General features: G+C 46.9%; 1 protein-coding gene, 1 long non-coding RNA gene and 5 other non-coding genes across 8 annotated transcripts; 4 read left to right on the forward strand and 3 right to left on the reverse strand.

Annotated features, from left to right (window-relative positions):
* Positions 1-891: 891 nt before the first annotated feature.
* Positions 892-963, reverse strand: TRNAQ-CUG (transfer RNA glutamine (anticodon CUG)). Its single transcript has one exon. It is a non-coding gene; the product is annotated as a tRNA-Gln (tRNA).
* Positions 964-5,811: 4,848 nt separating this feature from the next.
* On the forward strand, positions 5,812-11,754 carry LOC123480763 (uncharacterized). Of its 2 annotated transcripts, none has more exons than XR_011650641.1 (2): positions 5,812-5,895; positions 7,727-11,754. It is a non-coding gene; the product is annotated as an uncharacterized lncRNA (long non-coding RNA). The 2 variants fall into 2 exon arrangements; XR_011650642.1 differs by having other exon boundaries at positions 7,730-11,754.
* PRSS16 (serine protease 16) lies at positions 8,923-17,013 on the reverse strand. Its single transcript, XM_024570202.3, has 12 exons — positions 16,944-17,013; positions 16,708-16,868; positions 15,792-15,891; positions 15,525-15,654; positions 14,109-14,232; positions 13,798-13,875; positions 13,665-13,712; positions 12,866-13,162; positions 12,491-12,632; positions 9,380-9,559; positions 9,155-9,300; positions 8,923-9,034 (listed from the first exon to the last, which is right to left on the reverse strand). Exons 1-12 carry the CDS (start codon positions 17,011-17,013, stop codon positions 8,966-8,968), a joined length of 1,545 nt encoding a protein of 514 aa, XP_024425970.2. The 3' UTR covers positions 8,923-8,965.
* Positions 17,014-19,617: 2,604 nt separating this feature from the next.
* Positions 19,618-19,690, reverse strand: TRNAV-AAC (transfer RNA valine (anticodon AAC)). Its single transcript has one exon. It is a non-coding gene; the product is annotated as a tRNA-Val (tRNA).
* Positions 19,691-21,194: 1,504 nt separating this feature from the next.
* TRNAL-UAA (transfer RNA leucine (anticodon UAA)) lies at positions 21,195-21,277 on the forward strand. Its single transcript has one exon. It is a non-coding gene; the product is annotated as a tRNA-Leu (tRNA).
* A 3,299-nt stretch (positions 21,278-24,576) lies between these two features.
* Positions 24,577-24,649, forward strand: TRNAV-CAC (transfer RNA valine (anticodon CAC)). The gene has a single exon. It is a non-coding gene; the product is annotated as a tRNA-Val (tRNA).
* Positions 24,650-24,789: 140 nt separating this feature from the next.
* On the forward strand, positions 24,790-24,863 carry TRNAI-AAU (transfer RNA isoleucine (anticodon AAU)). The gene has a single exon. It is a non-coding gene; the product is annotated as a tRNA-Ile (tRNA).
* Positions 24,864-26,388: the final 1,525 nt, after the last annotated feature.

The following is a 26,388-nucleotide window of genomic DNA, read 5'->3' on the forward strand; positions in this document are numbered from 1 at the left end:
TTGAGCTCCTCAGTTGTGAGTCAGTGTCCAGACGAACATAAATCCTGTGGAAAATCAATCAATCCTCTAAAGAATTTACTAAACAACGTTCCCTCGTCCAGGCCACCGGACATCCGATGGCTACCAATGCAGAGGCTACGAATGCAGGACTGATGCTTCTCAGTAAGGTGCTTTTTACTATAAAAACGCTCAACATTTCTTTTTCTTTGGAACACTCCGGGTATTTCCTGGTAGTGTTTCCAGAATTGCAGTTCGCTTAAGACCCTTGAATAAAGCTTTGCCATTTAATTTGACAGAAGCCCCTGGGTTATTTACGCTCGGGGGATCGGGGCAGCGTGCAGAGCCGGGAAGGGACCCCTGTTGACGGGCGAACGTCTTCGCCTCCGGAAGCCGGGACGCTCGTGCGAAGTCGGATAAACGCGCCCACCGACCACCGGCCATCGCTGGCTGGTTCCCCGCGCTCCCCGCTGATCTCGGAGCTCGGGCTCCACCCCCCTGTGGTCTCGCGGGCGCAGTTTTCTCTCGGCCTCCGCCGCTGTGGCCTGGGAAGGATCCTTTCCTTAAATCCCATCCTCGCTTTTCTCCGTCCCCGACTATCACAAATTTCCTCTTGCTCTTCCCGCCGGCCACCTATCTCCTCATTTTACGGGTTTTCTCTAGAGATTTCCAGTTCCAGCGAGCTCGGGGGCTTCTCGTGAGCATTTTCTTTTGCGATTTCTCCGGGCCCCGCCCCCAAGAAACAAACTGCACAGGGCAAGCGTTAACCTGCACTTTGGCTGGTGATTGCAGACACCGGGCGATGTGAGAACATCAGAACTGAACTTGGGTGCCGGGGTTTGTAGGAACAAGAAGTGGACGGTACAGAGGAAGTAAGGCAAAAAGCACACGGAGAGGTCCCACCGAGATTTGAACTCGGATCGCTGGATTCAGAGTCCAGAGTGCTAACCACTACACCATGGGACCCACAGGTCAAAGATCATTCCTAAACTATTTGATGATATAGTTCTGCCTTTCAAGCCCTCCTGGCAGTTTTAAAGGTATAAAATCTGTCTGCTTTCCCTTCTCGAGAATTAACTGGTGGACGGTTACCTGCCCCGTGCCCGCCAACACCTTTCACACCAGAGTCTTCATGGAAAAGACGCGTGGGTAGAGGAAGCGTCCTGAACGCACCCACCTTTCGTGGTGCTTCTTCACGGGGCCACCAGGGCTGTCGGTTAAATCAGAGTTTTCGGAGCCATGGAAAAACAACCTTTTAAGAACTTCTTTTTACCTTGTATCTCTTGTTGATTTGAAAAAGAAGGTTAGTTGCTATTTGGAAACACAATTTAAAATCAAATAAGCTTTTTAAAACGTTGCCAATTAGCTTTCCCACTTTTTTGTTTTTTACATTAGGCAGAGCTCCCACTTCTGAGCCCTCTGCCCTGCGCAGCTGCAGCTCTCTGTGTTCAGCCACTGCTCCTGGAGGAAAGAGAACGATCCAGTGCCAGGTGAAATGTCGAATTTATAGGAACTGAACTGGGTCATCAGTGAATTAAAGGATAGCAAGAGCGATGGATTTGAAACTTCTTAGGGCATTGTACGTTATACGTTATTCTCTGCTTTGTACCGGTTAAGAATCAAGAAAATAAACAACCCCCTAGCAAGTATGGGAATCAAACTCACAGCCTGGAGTTATTAAACTCCTGACCTAACCAAATAATCTAACTGGTCTTGGACTTAATAAAATGTTTTTTTTTTAATGTTAAGTTCAAAATAGTTGTCACTTATATACCAATGATTCTGATGCTTCATTTAAAATGTCGTGTTTAAGAGTTCCTGTCCTGCTAAGCCATCAGTGTAATTGCAAATGCACCTGACTGTGGGTCAGAAGATTGTAGGGTTAACTTCTGGCCGGACTGGCTTTCTTTCATTAATCTTTATGTGCATTTTGTTTAAGTTACTGTGAAATGCTCCCTCGGATTGTTGCTGCCACCCCACGACACAATCTTGGCTGTTGCTTAACTTGCAATGAGTCTTGAAAGTCATCAAACAAACATTAAGACCCTCAGCTTATCAATCTGGTATCCTTTAAATCTATGTAAAGTGTTTGCATTTATATGTAAAGAGAGTTCAGTTTAGGCTTGGGTAAGTAAAGCATTTTCACTTACATGAAAGTCCAGAAGGACATTTAGAAGTCAAGGGGAACTCAGGACAGTCGGCGGACTGTCTGGCTTATTGCAGGATATAGCAGCCCTGGACTCAGTTACCAAATGCCATTCATGATGAAGACCAAAAATTCCCACACATTTCCATGACATCCCTAGAGAGCAGACAGGTACTATTTAGAACCAGCGCTCTCTTACAAGTTCTATCAATAACTTACAATGAAAATGGGAGAAATGAAATGCTTTATAGTGAGTGAGTATTGGATAAAATTGCTATCTTGGAACTTCAGTAAAAAGAGTTCGAGAGGCGTCTTTCAGGTTGAACATTTTTTAAAGGCTGGAAATGAGTAGATAAGAAAAGATTTTTGGAGAACCAATTGGTTGTAAAATAATAGGGTGAATATATCCTATTCACATATTGTAGGATAAGTATATTCTTCAATAATGAAGAAATATACTGATTTTTAAAACCAACCGCAACTGCAGCTCTTGGGTAAAAACGTGTAAGCAAATCTTTGCAGGAAATGTCCAAGTTGAATAGTAAAGAAAAGGGCGGGGTCCTTCACAAAAGCTCCCCCCATTATCCTGCTTCTCCAGAAAAATCCACAGCAAACACAGAGCTTCCCAAAGGTATGTGATCAGATGGAGCCTCCAGGGCTCGGAGATGGGGTTTCTCTGAGTGCTTCATCTCAAAATTGTGATAACATCCACCTGGACCGTGGTAAGAGCTCACATGTTTGTTAAATATCTGTTGTGTTTCATTGGCGAACAAAGCTGGACACTACATCTACTCTCTTGTAAGTTTTATTCTAGTGAGAGAGACAGAGGACTCAAGTCACCGGGCAAACTAGCATACATATGCAACGAAAAAGGTACGTAGTGCTAAGAGAAATATGAAGATTTATTTAGAAAGTTTTGGAGAAGTTCTTTCTGAAAAAGTGGAGATGAGAAGATGCTAACCTGGTGCAGACACACCAACAGTCATGATGGTGAAGTATTTCCTTGATGAGGTTGTGTCCATTTGCCCGCCTGCACTCACGCAAATAGAAACAATGTATTCTATAGAAATTAAAAAAAAAGTCTGTGAATAAAACACACATCACCAATTCAAGGTACCAAAAAAGCCCTCTCTCGACCCGCAAATCCAGGGAGCGCTGTCCGTGGTCCTGACTACGTGCAGCCCACGGTTACCGCGTGCTGGGCGCGCTCCAGGAACTGAGCTGGATGCCGGGCCCTGGAAATGTCCGAGGAGAAGAGCTGGCTGTCCCGACAACCTGCCTTCGAGGCCCAAACGCCGGGTCTCCTGCGTGCCTGTTCCGCAGACGTGTCTCAATCACACACCCAAGTAAACCGACCCACAGCGCATAGCAATCCCATCCGGGACTGTTCTGGGCTAAATGAAACTAAAAGTTGAACCCACCGACGTGGAGGTTTTCGGTGTCCAGGTGACGATTTCTGGCCGCTAGTGGCTGCAGCACCCAGAAAGCCTCAGGCAGGTGACTGGGTCAGGCTCGGGTCAGGCGCAGGTCCGAACGGTGGGGAAGCTCTGGTGTGCAGAGGCAGGTCCAGCTCAGGTCCTTGCACACGACGCGCAGAGCTGGAGACGCGGGTCAGACTCAGGCCAGCGAAGCCCGGATATGGAGTCAAGGTTAAGCTTAGGTGCCTGCACCTGGAATCCCTCTGCCTGGCGATGGGGGTTGGTCTTAGGTTCTTCCTTCCTTCCTATTTTCTTTACCTCCTACTTATTGTCTAGCTATCTGTCACCTAGCTATCTATGTATTATCTATCTCCTATCAATCTAATCAATCTGATATATCTATCCATCATCTGTATTATCTACCCATGTATTATCTATCATCCATTCATCTCTCACCCATTTATCAATCTATCATTTACCTATCAATCATCTGCCATCTATCATCTATCTGTCATGTATCCATCAGCCACTCATCTACCTATCTATAATTGCAGTATGGCACACCTCACTTTCTTACTGGCCATTCGGTTGTCTTTCATGAAGGGCTTGTCCACAGACCAAAAGCAAAAGTGCCAACACTAAAACCTATCGAAGAAAAATTAGAAAATGCTTCATGCCTCAGAGATAAACAAACATTTCGTAGACATGCACTAAGCATAAAAGAAAGATTGGTATTCTGGACCTTTTTCATCAAAAGACTCCCCTGAGAGAGAGAAAACACCAGCCATAGAGCGGGAGAAGATATTCGTAATACACACATTGTAAAAAGGCCGTGGATCCAGATGACATAAAGAACTCCCAAAGTGCAATTGAGGGAAGGGTCAAATTTTAAAATATTATCCAGTGATTTGAGTTCTTATTCTTAGAAATCCTTTGCAGGTAGTCCCGGAGCTGACAACACGAGTAAGGACGTGGGAAACCTCAGGTCAGAGCCCAAGAAGGCTGAGACATTGAGGAGAAACACAAATATAAAAAGCCCTGGGTGACCACTGTTTCCGCCCAGTTTCTGACCTTTAGCGCCTCAGGCGAACGAGGTGACCACTGCACTACAGAAACAACATCCTGTACTGGGGTGCTTCGGCAAGGTACAACAGAATTACCCACTCATTTCGTGGATGCCCCCGAAGCTAATAGTTTTGAGTGGTTTTTACTTTAATATATTTTCACTCCCGGTGTATTTCTTTTCCTCACATTTTTATTTGTTAAAATAAAAACATAGAAATGCCGTGACTCCTAATCAAATATCGCTCAAAAAAAGAGTCTAAGTTCCTTCTCCAACACCAGGCAGGGGAACCTTGGACTCCTGGGGCCTGGATTTCAAGGAATTACCAGATGTTACCCTGTGGCTTTGATTTCCATCTTCCTCCCTGATTCCAAGGAGCCACGATTCAGCCCGGAGCCTTGGGGACCTCCAACGTCCTCGAGGGTGGTGCTGGTCCCGAGGGCGGTGCCCAGGTCTCCATCAGGGGGGTGACAAAGGGGGTACGTGTGCTGACGCGATGAGCCATCCTATTATCGGGGTCCCTCAGGCCGCCCTGGGGCACCTGTGCTCAGTGACTGACGTCCATCTGCTCCACAGGTAATGTGCTCGCCTGTCCTTCACTTTTTCCTTTCATGCTGACGCTCGTCACTGTCTTCTGTCCCTTCCCAGCGTTTCCCCCGGGATCTAGAGGGTGCTCATCCGCGAAATGCTCTCCGCTCAGATCCGCGGTGATACCTTCGTGACAGGACAGCGCTGCGTCTGCGTGTGACGAACAGCGGCATTGAAAACTCCGCTGTTAGAGACTGCGACGTGGATCGGTCAGTGTTGCAGAAAACAGAGAAGAGAGGCAGAATTTCCCGATTCGCAAGGTCTGGAGTCTTTTTCTTTTTTTCCTGACATCAAGTTGGCAGCATGGATGACAATTATTTTTATTGTTTTTCAACAATTTGATTAGACTTTCATTTTAAAGAAATTGAGGAGTCGCTCACAGGTGCCCAATCCCGTCTTAGGCTCTGAAAGTACCAGGTGTCCCGAAAATTCGGACAGGCCTGGGGCGGCAAAGGGCAGGGGTGATGCTGAGGGATCTGAGCAATTCCCTGGAAGGAGGTTGCCCAGGCAACGGTAAACAGCCTCTGACGGGATTGGCTGAGAGACTGCATGCGCATGGAATTATGGGCCGGATGTGAACTCCAAGGGGAGGACCGGGTTGCGGGCTCTCAGTCCTGCTCTCTCTTCTTCCTCAAGGACTCCTGCATGATAGTGCAGAAGCCGCCCTCGCTTCCCAACAAAAGGTAATTTGGATTGAATTTGGATGTATTTTGGGTGGCTTTGGATGGATTTTGAATGGGATAAGGAACTTTGTTCGCAGCCTAGGTTGGGCTAGCCTGGCAGAAGGTGGGAAGGTTATTCTTCTCTGGGCGTTCCAGAGGAGAGGAGCTGTGAGGCAGAGGCGTGCCATTCTTCCAAAATTGTGTAGCTTTGGTATCTTATATTGTTTTAGTTTGTAAAACTAATCCTATAGAAAAAAGGTAATTAAAAACTAACAGGGGAATGATAGAACTCAGGTGTTAAAAGAGTTTGGCCTTAATTGATAGGCTTCAGTCATTAACCCATGTGGAAAACTGTTATTCCAAAATTGTGTAATTTTTGAGTAAAGTCTCCTTTCCTTTATCACCAAAGCTTTGCCTTACCTCTGGAATTTTCCTTAGAGGGTAGCAGCAGGCATCAGGACACCAATTGTGGTTTGGTAACACATGCACAAGGTTGATGGAGTCTTGGATATGGCAGTACTGGTACCTACTGGTTCTGTGCGGTGAGGGCTCAGCCAAGGGACAATGGCTTCTGTTCGTCCCACTGCCAGGCACTTCAGTCTCTCCCTGTATACCACTGGTTTACTTCAAGCTGCCACCCTGGTGCTGGAGCTCAGCGGGAGCAAGTCTAAGTACATGAGTCCTGTGGGGTTTCCCCAAGAAGAACTGCTTAGAGCTCCAGCAGCCTCCTCCACCAACCCAATCCTTCTGGTTTTTGCAGCCAGAATTTGTGGGGACTGCAATCCTGGGCTGAGGGGCCTGGCGTGGGTCTGGGACTCCTTGCTCCTGATATATCCCTCCCAAATTTTTATCCATGTGGGTACCAGGCCAGCCTATTCTGCGTCTGCGCCTGTCCTACCATCTGGTCGGATGTTGTTTCAATTTTGTAGTTGTCAGACTTCCATTCAACTTGACTTCTGATGTTCTGGAGTGATAGCTGTTCTATATTTTGGTTGTAACTTTGACGTGGTTGTGCAAAGAGGTGAGCCCTGTCTGCCTATGTCGCCATCTTGACTGGAAGCCTCATTGTGGCTTTAATTCACCTTTCTCTACTGGTTAAATAGGTTGGGCTTTTTTTTTCATGTGATTATTGGCTATACATGCATTTTTTAAATTCAAGTACTTAGGCAAGTGCTTTGCCCATTTGTTACTCACTTGTCTTCTAAAAAAACTATTCATTGTTGTCTTTATCACAGATGTCCCTGTCGCTCCCCCAGCTCCCTCTGCCCACCTCCACCTGGCCCTCACCCAGGCTTCCCTGTGGTCACCACCACATGGTTGTCTGTGTCTCTGAGTGTCTTTTTATTGGTTTCTGGCACTTCTTTAAATAATCTGGACTCAAGCCCATCATCAGATATATGTGTTATATATGTTTTCCCTCAGTCTTTTGCTTGTCTTTCCATTTCTTAGTGATGTCTTTTAATGAGCAGACTTCTTGATAATGTTCAATTTGTGACTTTTAGTGTATTTTATGCTTTTTTTTCCCTAAGAAATATTTGTCTACAGCTAGGTCATGAAGAAGTTTTCTATTTTTTTTTTTGTCTTGATTTAGTTTTAGATTTAGATCTATGATCCATCTTGTATCAATTTTGTGTTTGGTGTGAGATGGGTGTGAGGTTAATTTTTTCCCCAAGCTCTGAAGTTCTGAGAATGCTTGACAAGACAAAGCAGCCCACACCAAACACAAACACATCAGATATCAAGTGGAAAAGAAGTTTGCAAAGGACATCGAGAGAAGATGCACCCAGCAAGCAAGAGGGAGATCAAGGATATGCCAAGAGTTAAGGTTAGACCTCATCCTTTCATTTCTCAGCAGGCACTGAGGACCCATGGTGTGTCAGACTACAGTGGACATGGTGAATACACAAATGGAGGCACTGAGACTCGGCTTTAGAAGAAAAAATAGTTGCTCCTCAGGGTTTGGAGTCACGGAAGACAGAGAAGTACTTCCTCGTAGGAGAACGGGCATCAGGGCTTCTCTCACCCACTCCAAGTTCCTGACTTGCTGTTCCATGGCCCCTACTTCCCAGCTCTCCGACTTGCGACCTGTTGGCTGCTGCTCATGGTGGGGAACTGGCGCTCAGATGGCCCAGCTGAGCCAGGCTAAGAGGACCCTTGGGATTGGGCCCATCCTTCCAGAACCCTGGGGTGTCCCTATCTAGAAGGTTTCACCAGAGCCCTAAATCCCTAGGGTTAGAAGTTGGAAGAGTCAGAGAGTGACATTTGATTTTGAGAAAAGTTGGTGAGTGACAGGTTTAGAAGTAAGGCTAAAAGAGAGACAGACAGAGAAGGACAAATACTGACGTGAAGAGAAACAGAGGCAGTGAGGATGAGCATAAGACAGAAATAGAGAGTCTCAGAAGACAGAGAGAGTTAGAAAGCAGTGAAGGAGGACAGGGAATGTCTGAGGGAGGGGAACAGAGGCTGAGATAGAGACAGAAATGACACAGAAACCAAAATGAGAAATAGAAACTGAGCAATGGAGACAACCAAGGGCAGAGCAGGAGAGAGAGGAAGATAGCAGAGACACTGAGAGAGGCACAGAGAGAAATAAACAGCGAAACAGACTAAGACACACAGAGAAATGAAGGTGTTTGGGCAACAGGAGGAGACTGAGACAAATAGAGACGGACAAGACAGAGAGGAAGAGACTAAGGAAGAGGGAAACAGTGGGAGAAGGGTGAGAAGCAGACAGGGCAGGGCCTGAGGTCCAGCGAGAGACGTGCACAAGGTAGCCAGCCAGGGAACTGAGCAGAATTTTAGCCAATTAGCAGAGAGAGGGCAGTGACATTTCTCTGACATTTGACTTTAAAATACCAACATTCACAATGAGAATAATCATCCACTTATATTTACAGAACGCTATCTGTAACAGAGCAGGTTTAGTTGGGAGTGAGGATGGTTGCAGACACAAGTCAGTTAAATGCAGAACAGGGGCTGAATCCTAATTCCTGGGAATTTCCTCTTTACAAATCAGCTGCTTTCTTCTGTCCAGTGAACAAATATATCCTGGCCAAAGAGGGCCATGCAGGGAGTGGTGAGGGTGTGGGGCTCAGAGCCCACCCCTAAGAGGGCTCCTTTTGGCCAGCCTGAGCCAGGTCTGCAGCTGCTGAAAGATGCTCTGTGGAGAGGTGTAGAGAATTTTGAAAGTCAGATCCTAGCACCAGTAAGGGTAGGAACACGCAAATTGTATGCAAATGAAAATGCAAATGTAAATCACCCAGAGCGTTTTCTTTCTTACCTGGCGCCCTTGGCGGAGGCTGGGAGTGTCTGAGGGCCTCTCAGGTGCCATGTCTGCGCAGTGAGAGGCACTAGGGATGAGGAGGGCTGGCACTGAGGGTCCCAAGGCCTGTGTTACACTGAGCACATGCCAGGGGTCTGCATCCCCTGCAAAAAAAGGAGAGAGTGGTGTGCTGAGTGGGGGCATGGTGGAGACTTCAGGGTCAACTTTTGATGGCATGCTCACCATTAATGAACAGCACCTGGGTGGCCCCTGGCGTCTGGCCTCCGTAGTAGGAGTTGGTCTGGGTCACAGCCTGGACCATGGATGAGGTTGAAAGCCCGAACACCTTCTCACACAGCTCTAGCTGGGAGGGCAGTGCTGGGAGCTGGGAGAAAGGACATCTAGGGCCCTGACAAGTGACATCTGTGGAGGGAGATATCTGTAAGTGTGGGGTATAAACCCAATTCTCTAGTCTCCTTCAATAATCATTTACAGACCTCTCCCCAATAATGACCAATGAGTTCACAGACCTGCCAGAGATGACCCCATGTCCTAGATCGTGATGGCCCAGAATGATAGGGCTGTGATGGGACAGTAATAAGGATAAAACAAAATGATTGTGTATAAAAAATAGGGTATATGCTCTCACTAGAAGCACGTATAAAGCATGGAGATGCATCTGGTTGAGGGAAAAGAAAATAGAATGTGTTTTTTGGATAAGGAAGGATATAAAGGACCTTTTTTTTTTTTTGTAAGAAGGAAAAAGGAAAGTAATTTTCTCCACAAATAAAACAATAAAAAAATAAAATATGAAAAAAGGACAAAACCTGAAAGGTATATATAAGCTGCAGAAGGTTTGTGGAAGCTGCAGAAAGTTTGTGGAGGGATCTATAAAAATAATTTTATGTATAGTCAAGCTAACTAAGATCGGGTGGGTAACTAAGATCGGGTGGGTAACTAAGTCAGTTGCATCACTTGTATATATGTATGTATGTATGTATGTATGTATGTATGTATGTATATATGTATGTGAACCCTCACCAGGTCTTCAACCATGGCCATTTTAAAGTGTTATCATTAGAGACAGCTACTGTTTTACTCTGATGCTTTGGAAGAAAAAGTTCATATGAATATGTTTCATCTTCAAAGAGACAACTTTAAAAACATAACACTGAACTGCATAAAGATTTATAGAGCTCTAAAAAACTGGATCATAAAACTACTACCAAAAATACCAAGATCAACAAAAATTAATAACATGGGGCTAAATGAACTGACAAGGATGACTATGATTTTTATATGAAATGTTACTAGATTTGATCTTTGTTTTTCAGATATAAGAATTTTTTTTATCCTAATCTACCTATGACCCACAACAATTCGGTAAGTTACACCTTTGCAAGCAGAATTAAAACAGTTTTTTTCCTTCCTACCTTATCTGTCTGGAATTTCAGGTACTCTTAACTAATCCACATGTAACCATATTTAAACATGTTAACTCTTAGATTCATGTTTCTAATTTAAAGACAGTTTCTTGCACCTAACTGGACTGTTCAAAAAACAGAGGGTTAAACTTAATGATTACTAGGAAGTGAAGCAGGTAACACCTGTTGTGGACAACTAACTCAAGATTCCAGGCCTGGCCTGTGAAATCTATACCTTCCTAAAGTATGGGGGTCAAGCACTCACTATAATAGTTATTGCTTCCTCTTCCCTCTGATTTCTGACTATAAAGATAACTCAACATGGGGCGTCATCTTTAAACTTACTTCCCAGGTCAAAACATGCAGCTGATCGCACACATAGTCAAGGCTGTTCAAAGCCTGGCAATGTCAGCTCTAGTAAAGGTACCAGAATTTTCCCTTGGGCAGGTATTGCAATGGCTGCCACAGTAATAGCCAACCAGGAAAAATCTTTCAATGTCCTCATGTGAGTTGTATTAGAGAATAAAATTGCTCTTAACCATATCCTAGCTGAACAAGATGGGGTTTGCTTTATTGTAAATACCTCCTCTTGTACTTGGTCTGACAAAATAGATATAGAACTAGATAAAATCTGAGCACAAGCCAAATGATTAAATATGGTTCCCACTGACACCTCATGGTTCTCTAATATCTTCAGTTGACTGCCCTCAGGTATTGATCCTGGTTTTGAATTATTCTTCAAATGGGACTTAACATTTTGTTTGTTATAGAACATGTTTGTCTGTTATAAGTCTTCATGTTTTACACAGCTTGATGTTATAAAGTCACCACTCTGGCAATACTCTGACAATGATTGCTCCATGTTTGGAAATGATCACCAAGGCCTATAAAATTTTCATGTAAGAAATCTCAAGAAACTACAGAAGATGCTTCTATGCCCTTAGAGAAACATAACGGTAAAGCCTTACTCTGTTCTGGCGCTCTTGTTGCTCAAATGTGGGCTCAGACTCCTAGAAAACCACTTTCCCTCCTACATGGGACATGACCCACCATGAATGAGCCTTCCTGGTGACAAGAGACTGACAATGACATGATATACACAAAATGAGCCACCTGACAATTAAGAACCAATGATGATTCCATAATTGATCAGTGCTGCTTTCCAATAATTGATCAGCAATGTTTTTGAGGAAGGATCTTGATGAAAAGGGAAAAGTGTGCCCCAGCTAGATGGCTCTGTTGTTTGGAGTGTTGTCCTGCACACCAAAAGGTTGCAGTTTGAGCCTGGGTCAGGATGCACATGGGAAGCAACCAATCAATGTTTCTCTCTCTCCCTTCCTCTCTCTAAAATCAATTAAAAAATATATATCCTTGAGGATTTGAAAAAAAAGAGAAGCGTAAAAATATATATAATAATATAAACAGCCTCTTTAAAATGGAGTCAGAGCTTCCATGACAGAGGAACTGCCTTGCATGTCTTATACCTCAAACCTTTGGATATTAAAACAGGGGAAAATAACCTTTGGCTTGGGCCTAAAGCAACATTGTGCCCCAAAGAACTGTTTGCAAAGATAACAAGAAAGCAGATAATACGACTACCAGACTGATGGCTATTGGACTGAGAAAATAAAACATTCTTTATCATGTTAATTCACTGTGTTAGCTTATCTGCACTAAGAGAAGTAAATGCCTTCCTTTTTTTTTGATATAAATTTTCCCCTTCCCTTTCTCCCAAATATCTATTGTCTCTGTCTACTAACTGGAAAACTATTTAGTTTTCTGCATGAATGAGTGCTTCTCATACAGGTATTCTTATTGATCTCAAATAAATGCTTGTTGCCTATCCCCTATCACTTCAATAGGCATTTGGCAGGGGGAGGGGGGGGAAGAGGGGGAAGGTATCAGAGGTGAGAGTTAGCAAGACACTCACAGAAACCAAACTCAGTGCATGTCTGGTACAACCACTGCCGGTCACCCACGCCGGACACTTGGGATTCTGTGACCCTCAGCTGGGCCAGTGTCTCTGCTCTGGAAAAGCTTAAACACCGCTGGCCCAGGCTGTGTAGGACAACCTACAAGTCAAAGGTCAGATGTCAGAAGAGGAGTTCCCGAGTTGTCCTGGGAGTCTGTGGATTAGAGGTTAAGGTGGTAGAAGACTGGGACTTTATTACCTGTCAGACCTTATGCAAGTAACACATGAGCAAAGTAAGCCTCAGAAAGGTTCATAGCTGCCCAAGATTGCACAGCAGAGATGGAGCTGTGGCCCTGGTGGGCTGACCCTCTTGTCGTACTCAGGGTGGCTCACCTGTACGGCCCGACGCAGCCCGCGGTATGGCAGCAGGTGGCTGCCGTTGCCGTTGCCCTGGTCCTCAAGGAGGAGTCGGCAGAGCTGTTGTACGCTCAGCGGCGCCCCCGTCTGCCCGTCATACTGCACTGCGCCTCCCACCAGAGCCTGCAGCGCCCCCAGCAGTTCCTCCCGGTCCTCCGCGCGGCCCAGGGACGCGCATGCTCCCAGCTCCGCCCTCAGCGCCTTCCGGGCCGCCCCTCCTGCGCGCAGGCGGTGCCCCACCTCCGCGAAGGCAGTGGATACCGCTGCGCGGCACTGCGGGGAGGAGAGGCAGTGTCGGGGGAGACCCGGGCCTTGGCCCGGCCTGTCTCTTCCACGAGCATCCTCCTAAGCTCTCAACTTCCCCCAGCCCGACCCTCCCTCCGGAGTAGAACTCTGTTGTCCGAGGGCCAGCACTAAAGCGCACCTCCTGGGGGCGGGGGAATCGTCTTCCAGACCCCGCCTTGCACACTGAGCCGCGCCTGATGATAGGGCGGTTTCTCTTCAGGCCCCACCCTACACTGAGCCTCACCTGCTGATAGGGTCGTCTCTCTTCGGGCCCCGCCCCTCTCTCCGCCCCGTTGAAGCTCCTCCCTTCGGGTGACTGCACTTTTGTTCAGCCCCAGCGTTCAGCTAGGATCCGTCCCTCTCTCTGGGTTCCCACCTCCCCAGACCCCGCCCCCGTGCGGGGGGGGGGGGGGGGCACGCTTTCTCTGGACGCAACTTGAAGGCCTCCTTCCCTCCCCCTCCCCTCCCCTTCGGGCTGGGCCGCTCCTACTTCCGGGGACCCGCCGATCACCGTGCTCGAGAGGCTCCTGGACACCACCTGTGGTCGGACCGTGGGAGGAGGGGTGCCTTTAGGGGCCTGGCCCCTGAGACCCGGCTCCTCCCGCGCCCGCCCGCGCCCGCACCTCGTTGTACGCGGAGAAATCCAGCACGGCCCGCACCGGGGCCGAGGAGGCGACCGCAGCGAAGAGGAGATGCGGGAACTGGGGAGGAGAAGTCGTCAGGCGGGCTGAGGATTGGACCCTGATCTCCCGCCCTGTGCCCCGCGGTCCTCGAGGGGCCCCGGGTGAGCCCCGCCCTCTGTGTCCCGGACCCGTGTGAAGACAGCTCTGGAAAGCCCTTCTGCGGGGAGGGTGTGGGGAGAGAGTGCTCCTTTCACCCGAGACGGGACCCAAGCCCACCCCACCCCCGTGTCTGCCCCGAGGAGTCCTGGGACCTTCAGCCGCGCCCAGGCGGCCAGGGAGCCGGCGTAGGAGCCTCCGAAGCAGACCCAGGGGCTGGAGGCCGAGACGTTGAGGAGGCGAGAGAGCGCAAGGCGGGCGGAGACCACATCGGCCAGCCTGGGTGGAGGGGAGGCTGGTCGGTCATCTCTGGAGTCCCCGAGCATTCCCCACTCTGCAGGCGAGGGTGGGGGTCTGCCCAGAAGCCAGGGCTGCTTTCTCATGGGGAATTTCGGAGGACTGCACTCACACATCCATTTCTGACAGTGGCTGGGCCAGGGGACACCCCTCCCTTTCCTTCCAGATTAGTGGGGAGAGGGAAAAAATCTCAAGGCGGATTAGGCAGAAACCCGACAAATACAGGAGGGCGGGAGCAGTCGAGGAGAGTTCCTCAGGAAGAGAAGGGGTCCTGAGCTGGGTAGGTGAGAGTACTGGGGGAAGGGAGAGACAGGAAAAGATGTTGGGACATGTCTAACATCTTTTCTGTCTTAGGCGTTCTTTCCTCCCCAACCTTTCCGAAACGGCTTGCAGTTAGTGCCATCCTGCTGCCGTAAGAAACCGGGTTAGCAGCGGGAGGGAGAGTTATATGGGACTAAATGGTAACGGAGAGAAATACAATAAAAAAATTTTTTTTAAAGAAACCGATTTAGCTTGTGGAAAGATTGGGAGACAGGGAATAACATAGAGGCAAAGAGATACAGAGTGATGGAGACAAGCGTGAGACAGAAAAAGACAAAGAGGGTCAGATACAGAGACAGCAAGCAGGAGTGGGAGAGACAAGTGCGGGGAGAACAGCGGAGCAGGTGAGAGGAGAGCAGTGGGGTTGTTAATAGGAGTAGGATGCCCTAAAGGAGGTGAGAGGGGCATGCAATATCTGGGGGAACCCACTCCTTGCAGAAGCAAGGATGTAGAGGCTCAAGGCAGCAATGTGCCTGAATGTCTGGAGTGCAGCAAGGGCAGCAACACAGCTGGAGTCCGGGGAGAAAGTGGAGGTCAGAGTTAACTGAGAGCCAGAGCCATGAAGCCCGTGGCCACTGTAAAGATTTGACTTGACCATGAGATGAGAGATGGGGGGAAGTTGAGGTAGGGAGAGCAATGATCCAGTTTGTGCTCTACTGGTCACTCTGGCTTCATCTGGAGAACAGACTGAAGGGGTCAAGGGAAGAAATGGAGACCAATGAGGAGGCTATGTCATCCAGGTCAGAGACCTGGTTGTCCGGATTAGTAGCCATAGTGAGGCAGAATGAGAGAAGAATACAGTGTAGGAGAAAGAAAGAGATGGGCAGAGACAGAGAGAGAAATAATAAGACACTTAGGCACGGAAGAAAACATGAGCCAAAGACTCAAGGTGAACTTCAGGCAGTGGAGGGCAGACACAGGATATCCCCAGGCTCACAGCCCCAAACACTTACGCATGGCGGCTGGACAAGAATCGGAGTTGGGCCAAGCTCAGGCCCCCAGCAGGTATACTCAGACCATAAAATCTGTGTTCCAGGCCTATCACCAGGGCCCCCAAGGCTGGGGCCAGGGATGCAGGGTGCCCTGTGAAGAGGATGGAAGGGGCTGTGTGTGGGTGTAAGCCCTTGCAGCCCTCAGCTGTTGAAGCACTGCAGTATGCAGCCGCCCTTCCTGGCTTCCACCAGCTTCCTAGCTATGTCTTTCCCGCCCTAGCTCCTTACCTCTCATCACTGAGCCAGGCCCAAGGCTACCCTCGCCCCCAAGATGCAGGAATATGGGTCCATCCTGGCTGGCCCAGTGCTGGTCGTTTATCCAGTACCGCTAGGAGGTGGGATGAGGAAGAAGAAGAAATAGGTATTTTGACCTATTCTTTATTTCCTGTTCATCCCAGTCCCCCTTACTGGGTCTTTCCTTATATACTTAGTAGTATCTGAAACAGGCTTGTTTATTTATGTGTTCATTTCCCTCCTGTTTGTCTCATCATCTAGAATGTAAGGTCTACAAAAGCAGATGTTTCTGTCAACGTTTTCTCTCTTATATCCCCAGGGTCAAGGTTAATGGCAAGCACTTGGCAGGCACCTGTCATATATTGAAAAAATAATTGTAGAATAAGTAACAAGTGGATTTAGGAATAGCACCTCCGTGAGATGACCTTTGGAGACTGTGTACAGAGTAGGTGTGAAACATGGGAAGCTTGTTGATTCGTTCAATAGATATCTTCAAGTGTTTGTTGTGAGCCAGGGCTGGTTCCAAATCTGGTCCAAATCCCTTCTGCATATCAAGACCTGGTGCTGGGTTTAGTGTTTAATATGAAGGATGGGGGGTTGGGTGGAGGGGGGCTGAGGGACAGTGAAGAGAGATGGAGAGAGAGGGAATGAGAACTGAAGGATAGGACTGGAGGGGCAAAAAAAAAAAGTAGGAGATTGAGAAAGGAATTGGGGGAGTAGGGGGCAGAGAGTACATCTAAGACACAGGTGGCTGGACTAAAGGCTATCAGGGATACTAACAGCAAGGCCGGGTGAGACTGAGGGTCAGAGAGGTGAGGAGACAAATGTGGAGACAGGGGAAGAACAGAGGCTGAGGGGCAGAGTGAAGAGGAAAGAAGAGGACGGTGGATTCCCTCTCCCCTGACCTCACCTGCAGGAAGGACCGCCTGTCGGATGCGTTGAAGGGGTCCAGTGGCTGCTCCAGCCACCCCTCTTTAGGGAGTGTCATGGTCCCCGGGTCCAGGCTCAGGGTCAGGACAGAGCTCTCCTGGACTCGCTGAACATGCTCACTGAGGCGCCTAAGAAGAGAAGCTGTGGGATGCGGAGGGGATGGAGTCAAGCCGGGCCACCTTAGGACTCCCTACCTGATCGTCCGGCTTCTCCTACCTGGAGCTGAGGACCCCCAGAGGGAAACCAGGAGCAGGGGGCCCAGCCACAGGGCAGGGCCCATGGCCATGCTCTCCAGTGCTCTGCGCAAGGGCTCCAGGGATCTTCATCATGTTCCCAGGGCTGGCCTTTAGATTTATAACCTTTCCTCAGGAGCTTAGGGGTGTGTGTGTGGGGGGGGGGGGAGGGTTGTTTTCTTTTTCTTTCAGACGCTTCTCCCAGGACAGGTCAAGCGTCTGTAGGAGCCACCAACGCGGGGCAGGAACGCCAGAGTCTGTGTCCAGAGGACTGATGATGTGGCACCTGGATATCCAATTTCTTCTCTCTCCTGCCTATTTCCTCCTCTTCTCATCCTGTGACCTCCCTTCCTCTGTCCCTCAGTCTCCACTCATGGCGCAACAGTCCCCTCTCCTCCACCCCGTCGTCCTTCAGTCATCTTTAAAATGGACTAAATGAGAAAGTCTCTTTTTAAGAGAAGAAAGGTGTTCTCAGTTCTGAACACACAGGAATGTCAGCGAACTTTTTGTTCCTTTAAGTTGAAGGAAACGCCACAGCTGGCCGGTTAGCTCGGTTGGTTAGAGTCTGGTGCTAATAACGCTAAGGTCGTGGATTTGATTCCTATATGGGCCAGGAGGGGTACCTTTCGTCTTTTTTTTTCCTACCCCTTTAGGTATTTAATTTTGCTGCAGTTACTTCACACATGGAAAATAGCCTCTCCGATGTAAATATTGACTTCGTTTCTTAATCCTCAGCAGTGACACCTACCTTTTTTGTCCCTCTCTTCAAAGGAAGGAAAAAAAAACCCCAACTTGTGGAAAAGTGGCATAAAGCCTTCAAATAGAAATTCTAGTGAAGAGAATGAGGGTAAGAGAGTAGGGGTGACCCAGGAGGTGAGATGTGTGTCCGGTGGCCACTGACCAGGTGAGCGCCACGGTTTCCTTGGGTCCGTTAGCTCTTCATCTCCTTGACTTCCTCCTCCTCTGCAGTACTTATCGTTGTTAAAAGAATCACAGTCAGCCACAATGCGTATTTTCCTTTTCTTCCTTTCTTAAAAAAATTAAGTTATCGGTAGGCTTCCACCAGAATTTTTGTCCACGAGGACAGATTTTTTTTCTTCATCTGGATCTTCAGCACCAAGGACAGTTCTGAACACACGTGGCATTGGGTAAATATTGTATTTGCAGAGCAAGTCAGAGCGTGTTTTCAAAAGTTGGGATTTTGTTTGCGAATCTGATTAATACACCTATATAAAGGAACAAAAGCCTACCAAATTCACCATTTATGACAAAACGATGTGCTTGTAAAGGCCATATTACTGTATAGAATACACAAGAATTTCAGAAGTGAAAAATTAGTGACAAGTATAATCCCAGCAAAAAATGACATTTAGATGTTTCAGATTTGACAAAGGGGCATTTTCAAAAGGTGGTGAAGTTAAAGCCGAAGCTCATTTAAGGAGAGAGTGATGTCAGTAAATCACAGTCCCTTCCAGAGAGTCAGTGGCTGATGTTTGGGGGTCAGGGTACACTGGAATTCAGGACTTTCATGGACTGAGTGGCTGACAGACCTGGCTATTTGGGAGAGATTATGTTGTTTGGCACTCAAAAGATGTTTATTGAACTTCGTCCATCTCTCCCTGGCTGTCTTTCATGAGGCTGGGGTTGAAAGTGATTGATTGTCTTCCAAACATGTTCACAAGACGATTATCGATGATAGATGGACTTGGTTTAAGATCAGTTCTGGTGGCTACTTGTTATGGTTACAGAACAATCCATTTTTTTCCAAGTGTGTGATTAGTTTATGTTCACAGCATTTTACTTTGACCTAAAAACAAAGTCTGTTCTTTCTCTCTCTCCCTCCCTCCCTCCCTCCCTCCCTCCCTCCCTCCCTCCCGCCTTCCTTCCTTCCTTCCTTCCTTCCTTCCTTCCTTCCTTCCTTCCTTCCTTCCTTCCTGTCTCTCTCAATATCCAAGTAATGTACATTAAAAACACCAATTTTATCTCGGAGTTTAACTTTCAGTTCAGTGATGGGGAGAAGAGCAGAGATGAAGTTAAGGACAGGGTGAGGACGGGCCATGATCATAGTGTGGATGATGGCAGAGTTGGGGATACGACACTGGAATATATGGAGTACATAACTGGGTAATAAAAAGACAGTTTTCATTTTGACCTTTGTGCATCAGTTCAGCTAGAAATAATTTGTTACGGATGGTGGGCCCTAAGTCATGTAGATTCTCTTCACTGCTTAAAATCCAGTGTCTCATTTTATCAGAGTAAAGACCAAAGTCCTGAAACAGTGGCCTCACAAGGCTCCACGTGCTTTTCATTCTGCTACCTCTGCCTACTCGGCCCATCCTGCGCAGTTACAGTGGCTTCTTGACCCTCCTGCACACATCAGCCACACTGCTGTCTCCGGGCTGTTCGCTCTCTGTCCTGTCCAGGGCGGAGGGGTACCGCCTCCGTCTCAGGACTGCACTGCGCCCAGGCGCCATCGGCTCTACCCGGACGGACACGGCGGAAGATTTCCTGTTTAGCTAGGTGAGGTCTTGTTATATAGTTCTTGTAACGTAAAGTCCGGGACTGTAAATAGACAGCGAAAATTTCAGATTTGGTGGAAATAGACGTAAAGAGATTCAGATAGAAAATTTCTGGAACAAAAGAGAAGGTTATGATTATGTTTCCGCCCGGCTTCGAACCGGGGACCTTTCGCGTGTTAGGCGAATGTGATAACCACTACACTACGGAAACTGGGCTGCTCGGTTTCGCCAGCACTTTAGAATAAGGTAAAGGAAACTTCAAACGCGCTCCCGGCGTCCACGAGTCTGAGCCCGTCATTCAGCACCAGCCGCTCCCGGGGCCCCGGCTACTGTCCGAGCACCGGGCGGGGAGCTCAGGCGCCTGGGAAATTTCATTTCGAGAAATGTCGCGGTATGTTCTGCGCTCATTCCTCCGATCCCCGTCTGTCGGTGACTGTAATTACCCTTCAGGAGCCGGGCCGACTGGCCGAGCTCAGAGGACAAAGGCAGAAGGCTTGCAGCGGGGGTGAGCCAGACCTAGTCAGCCAGCAAAGGGGAGGGGCTGCGAGTCCGTCTGTCTGTCGTCACACTTTTCTGTCCCGTTCTCTGTCTCCATTGTCATTGCTCTGGGACGTGAACACTTGTGTCTTATGTGCTCGGGACGTCTCACAACAGGAAGGTGACCTCCGGGGTTCACCCCATTTTCACTGTCCCAAGTCACCGTCCCTCCCGGGACCGAAGCTGCCTGCCTTCCACGAATTTCTAATCCCCTCCCCGCCCCCCTCCTGCCCCAGAAGGCGCTGAGTAAAGTGTCTTGTCCACAAACTCGCCATGAGGGAAGGGGTCCCCAAGCTGATCGAAATGATGTTTGTACGTAGTGACTTAGTTACAATAAAGTTGCTGCATGGAATGACAACAACTATGAAAGTCCCAGGGATTTCTCACAGAATAGGGGCATCCTCTCCAGTCTCAATGGTCGGGAAATACTCGCTGAGGGAAGCAATGTGACTTAAACGGGAGAAGGTCGAAGGGCCGAAGAATGGAGAGCATATTCCTGCACCGGGTGAACCTGGACCAGAGCCTGAGTGGGTCTGAGAGCTCCGATTCTAGTTGTGAACCAGAGCTCGCTTTTCTTCCTTTTTCTCGTGGAAATTCGTCCCACTGACAGTAAGTAAAATGACGTGTAGGGGGTACAGGGCTCAGGGAGACCTTCCACAGTAGGAATTTAGATTTAACGTGAATGCGATGGGCAGGGAAGAGTCGACTGTTTTGAGAAGAACATGACAATTTCTATTTCCATCCAAAGAACTCTTGGCTTTGGTGTAAATGAATATTTTGGAAGAAGTCTACAGCGATCACCCACATGTACTTTTACGACTGGGGATTAGTCCTCAGCTTTCCTTGCTGAGCACGTCCGCTCTCACTCGCAGAGACTAAGTTCCCCGACAAGCTCTCCTGCCCCTGGGGTCAGCCGGTTACTGCAGAGTAGTCCCCCAGAGCCTCGGCCTTTGTGGACAGTGGGCATCACTGAAGAGCCAACTTTGCAGGGCAAGTTGGGCTCACTTTCTTTTGACCACCTTGCGGGGTGAGGTTGGGGGTGGGTGCAGGGCACCGAGTGTTTTCTACTGCTTAAGGGTCAAATGGTCTCACAAGTTTATTATTCAAAATCTTCCAGGAACTAGCAAATCTAATTAGTGCTAACTTGATAATATTTAAGAAATAGCCTCAGTTCTGCCACCGGGATGGCCGAGTGGTTAAGGCGTTGGACTTAAGATCCAATGGATATATGTCCGCGTGGGTTCGAACCCCACTCCCGGTAGGTTTCATTCAGGAGGTATTTTACCTGAAACTAATTACTTGAACAAATCTAAAACGTTTTTCAAATCTTTCTAAAATTGTTGGCTTTGGGTAACTTACATATAATGTAATTACTGACGTACTTGTATTAAAGTCGATCTTGGTTGCTTTCTGTTTTCCTTTTGCTCTGTTTCTTCTTAAGTCTTTCTTCCTCTCTTGAAATATATGAACATTTTTCATGATTTGACTTTATGTCAAGTGTTTGTCTTTTAAAACAATCTTTAGTGTATTCCCTGGGATTCTCTATACACAGCTACAATTAATCAGTCTGCTTTCAAATAATATCATGCTGTTCCTGTGTAGTGTGAGACACTTACTCCCTCCTATATTTTGTTTTATTGTTGTCATACATTTTGCTTTCATGTACACTGTTACTGTACAGCATGTTTCTACTGCTTTTGCTTTATGTAATCAATTATTTTTAGTGTGATTAAAATTGGGAAATTTTCTTATTTGCACCTACATTGTAACCATTTGTGTAGATATTATTTCCTTTGTATCTCTCTGATCTCATATTTCTTCTTCCCAAAGAACTTCTTACAATATTTCCTATTTAGAGGTCTGCTAGTAACATACTCTTCAGGGTTTGTTTTTTGTGTGTGTGTGTCTGAAAATATCTTTTTTTCTTCATTTTTGGAAAATATTTTTTGTTTGGTGAAGAATTGTAGGTTAAAAGTTTTGTTTTGTTTTAACTTGGTCCCTCAGCACTTTAAAATGTCATTCCATTGTCTTCTGGCATACCTAACTTCTGATGAGAAGTCTTCTGTTCTTTTTATCTTTTTTCAGCTATATGTAATATGTATTGTGTCTTTGGGTGCCTTCAATATTACCACTCTCTCTTTTTTGGGGGGGTGGTCAGCAGTTTAAATATGGTGTAAATAGAGTTTTTTCTTCTCTCCTATATGAATCGCTTGCGCTTCTCTGACCTGTTTGGAGTCGTGGTTTGATGTATTTCATTACTTTGTGAAATTTCTCATTGGATCTTCAAATATTTTTTTCTGCTCTTTCTTCACCTTCTAGGAATCCAATTATAAATATATTAGACCATTTGACATTAATCGATAACTCTTCAATGCTCTTTTTATTTTTCATTCTTTTTTTTCTTGGTATTTCAGCTTGGTAGCAACTAATCACCTGCTTTCAAGTTCATCACTTCTTCCTCAGTTTCATAGAGTTTACTAGCATATTAAAGAAATTCTTTGCCTTGACAGGTGTGGCTCAGTTAGTTGGGCATCGTCCTGCAGAGTGAAAGCTTCCTAGTTCCAGTCCTGGTCAGGGAACATGCCTAGGTTCCTGTTGGGACGCATACAAAACTCCCTCTCTTTCTCCTTCCCTCTCCCTCTCTTTAAATAAGTAAGTAAGTAAATAAATAAATAAATAAAATCTTTAAAAGCATTCTTTTAAAAAAAATGTTTAATGTTATTCAATTACAGTTGTATGCCTTTTCTCCCTATCCCTCCACCCCACCCCAGCCCAACCCCCCTCCCTCCCCCACCTCCACCCTCCCCCTTGATTTTGTCCATGTGTCCTTTATAGTAGTTCCTGTAGAAAAATCTTTAAAAGCATTCTTGATCTCTGTTAGTATGTGTGTGTTTTCAGTTTTTAGCATATCAATTTGATTTTTAGTTTCCAACAATCTACTGAAATTTCTCTTGTTTACGTACATGGTCCATCTTTTCCACTAGAGCCTTTAAAATATTAATCATGGGTATTTTAGATTTCCTGATAGTTCCAGCGTGTGGGGCATATCTGAATCTCATTCTGTTGTTATTTCTCTTGACGATACATTGTTTTTTCTTATCTGATAATTTTTCGTTTGCCGTCAGACATAGTGTGTAGGACTGTAGAGGGTGAGGTAGATAGTGTCTATGCCTGGAAATGGGCATGTCTTGTTTTGTTATTAAGGCTATTAATGTATGAGGCTGAGTCAATTCAAGCAGGAGTTGGGATATTTTTGTGATTATTGTTGTTGTGACTGCTTTTGGTGTGTATCTGGCTTCAAATTCCTCTGGCGTTACTTTGGGTTTAGGTTGGAGTTTGGTTTGCTGGAGTGCTTTCTAGTGTTTTTGCTCTACCCTGGACTTTAGGCCTCGCCTGCCTGCATGTGCTTCAGAGAGGACCTCTCAGTGGTCTGTTGCCTTTCCCCAGGGGTAGACCTGTTGCTTGGGTTTGGTCCTCATGCAGTGGGTTGTGCCTGGGTCTTCTGCTGCAGTTCAGCCTCAGTCTAGGTGCATGTACCCAGATGTCAAGGTGGGGCTTTCTCAGTCATCCGGCCCTTTCCAGGAGGTTGGCATTCTCTAATTATCTGGGCCCTATAAAGTTTTCTGACACTCCCCCAGGGTGGGCAATTTTATTCTTTTATACTTTCTCCAGTTACCATGAGTCTCCTGCCCCCTGATGAGATGATATTTGCTGCTACTCCCTTAGCAGTAAGACATCTTTTCTTTAGGGGCGCACCCTCCCCTCTGCCGGGGTGCGCAACGAAGGAGGCATCCTCTGGCCTCCTGCCCTGACCAGTCTGTCCTGTGATATTCAGCACATGTTTCAGTCTCCTTTGGAGGATGTTGATCCCAGGGGTTCCATACTCATAGCTGGCCCACACGTGGCCTTGAGCAATTCATTATAAATACTGATCTTGAGCTGCACTTTCTCATGCATGAAAGACCCATCTCCACCCCACTGCTATCAGGTGAGCCAGTGTACACATCCCACCTCTACTTGGAAGCACCTCAGCTCTCTCTCATGCGTTCACGAAGATTAAAGTTTAGGGTGAACGCTAGAGGCCTCTAGGCTTTTAGTCTGACATAAATGACGGCATCCTGTTCATTGCCTCCTATACTATTCTGGGCCTCCAGCACCGTGACAAATCACAGTAAGTCACAGACAGGCCTACTTATACTAACAGCACATGAAAGGCAGGCTTTTGAGGTCTCCCTACTCAACGACCCACACTAACAAAGTAAAAAGAGGTGCCGTTGTTAAGGCATAAACACAGAAGAACGATAATTGGAAAATAAAGAGTAGCAGCAAAACTTTAAAAACCAAATGACTGAAGGATTGGTGTGATACCCAAGGTAGGCTTTGTTTTAAGCCAGAACTGAAGAAAGTTAATAAACATGTAACTTATTTCATGGAAACCAACTGCCAACATTGAAGAAATTGGTGGCTACAGGTGTTTACACATTTAAAATGAAAGTAAATCCAGGCCTCACAGTCACTCTCCTCCTTCCTACATGGGAGGGGCAGGAGCACCCAGCAGGAGTTTCCGTAGTGTAGTGGTTATCACGTTCGCCTCACACGCGAAAGGTCCCCGGTTCGAAACCGGGCGGGAACACAGTTTTCCTGAAATGCACTTGATTTCAGAAATTTCAACGTATTTATACACATTTCTCAGTTTTTTGTGAAAAAACAATGTCGTGACCTTAGTCATGCAAAACTTTAGAAAGGCTAAAGAAAGGCAGCTTTGCATACGGCGGCCGGTTAGCTCAGTTGGTTAGAGCGTGGTGCTAATAACGCCAAGGTCGCGGGTTCGATCCCCGTACGGGCCAACCGTATTTTTCCGTGTGTCTGTGGTCACTGCTCACATCGGATTAAAGACATTTATTTAGCTCGCCGCCACAGAACGATTTGGCTTTTCTGTTTGTTTTGTTTTGTTTAGTCTATGAGAAATACTATAGAAAGGACCCCTCGCACCACTCTATGCAAAGCTTGAGGGAAGACTTGTGAAGGAGTTGGAGAAAGATCTTCCTTCCCTGGTCCTCTGACTCGGTGGGCTCCGGACGGTACCTGCGGTGTGAGGGCCGCAGATTCCTGATCTTGTCGTCTGGGGTCAGAGCTCAGTGTTTCTTTTCTGGGCCCTGGCCCGGAGCTCAGACCTGCGGTGACATGTGACCGTTTCCCCGGTCATTTAAGATTTGAGTGACACGAGAGGGGGCGGATAGCACTGCCTCCGCCATCTGCTGCTCTCCTCGGCTCCCAGGACAATTTCACCCCTTGTCCTGATTACGCAATGACGTACGTAAAGGCTCTGCCAGGGACATGTGGGCGCTCAAGAAACCCGGGAAGGCAGGGTTCCCTCTGCGTGGCGGGTGCTGCCTACTCCAGGCGAGGGACAGTGACCCGCTCGAAGGCAACGCCGGGGAAAACTCAAAATGTTAATAAAGGGTACTTAATACTCCATTGTGTGTTAGATGATGTACTTAGCGAGTTCGCGTACAGAAGGGCGCGGCAGACCAGGCCACCAGGGACCTGTGCCCAGCAGCAGCTGAGCGGGCGTCTTTTCTGTGACGCGTTCAGTCCTTTGTGTACTGCAGGCGCTCTCAGGGAAGCTTGAAAGTAAACAAAATAACTCTGTATAGATGACGAAAGACTCAAAATGGTTGTAATTACTTTATTGCTCATAATTTTAAAAAGCAAAAGAGCCGCTGAAAGTCAGACATATAGAACAAACATAACACCTCTAACAAGGAATTTTGGTTGGTCCTGTGGCATGCAAAACGTGCTAACAGCCAGTGCATCCTACTCATCCATGTCTTGGCCACTGTGAATAATGCTGCAATGAACATAGGGGCACATGTACCTTTACAAATAAATGTGTGTGTGGGGGGGGTTGTTTTTTTGTTTTTTGTTTTGAGATAGATATCCAGAAGAGGGTCTGCTGGGTCATATGGTAACTCTATTCTTAATTCTTAAAGGACCCTCCATACTGTTTTCCATAGTGGCTGTACATTCCCACCAACAGTGAATGAGGGTCCCTTTTCTCCACATTCTCCCCAACAGTTATTTCCAGTCTTATTGATAGTAACCATTGTAACAGGTGTGAGGTGGTATCTCATTTTGGTTTTGATTTGCATTTTCCTAGCTAGTGAAGTCGAGCATCTTTTTATATATCTGTTAGCCATTTGTATGTATTCTTGGAAAAAGTGTTCAGGTCCTCCGCCCATTTTTAAAAAAAGTTGGATTGTTTGTTTTGTTGTTGCTGAGTTATATGAGTTCTTTATATATTTTGAAGTTCCTTTTGCTGTGCAGAAGCTCTTTAATTTGATGTAGTCCCATACATTTATTTTTGCCTTT

The sequence above is a fragment of the Desmodus rotundus genome, chromosome 12, assembly GCF_022682495.2.
Source record: "Desmodus rotundus isolate HL8 chromosome 12, HLdesRot8A.1, whole genome shotgun sequence".
In the NCBI taxonomy this organism is placed as follows: Eukaryota; Metazoa; Chordata; class Mammalia; order Chiroptera; family Phyllostomidae; genus Desmodus; species Desmodus rotundus.

Bases quoted from the DNA above. Each gene is read 5' to 3' on its own strand.
- PRSS16 (XM_024570202.3), bottom strand. From the start codon at position 17,013: ATGGCCATGGGCCCTGCCCTGTGGCTGGGCCCCCTGCTCCTGGTTTCC. The intron at 13,713-13,797 runs GTGCGGGCGCGG...GTCCGACCACAG, and splicing joins ATTTCTCCGCGTACAACGAG to GTGGTGTCCAGGAGCCTCTC. The intron at 9,301-9,379 runs GTGAGCATGCCA...CTTTTTTTGCAG, and splicing joins CCAGGTGCTGTTCATTAATG to GGGATGCAGACCCCTGGCAT.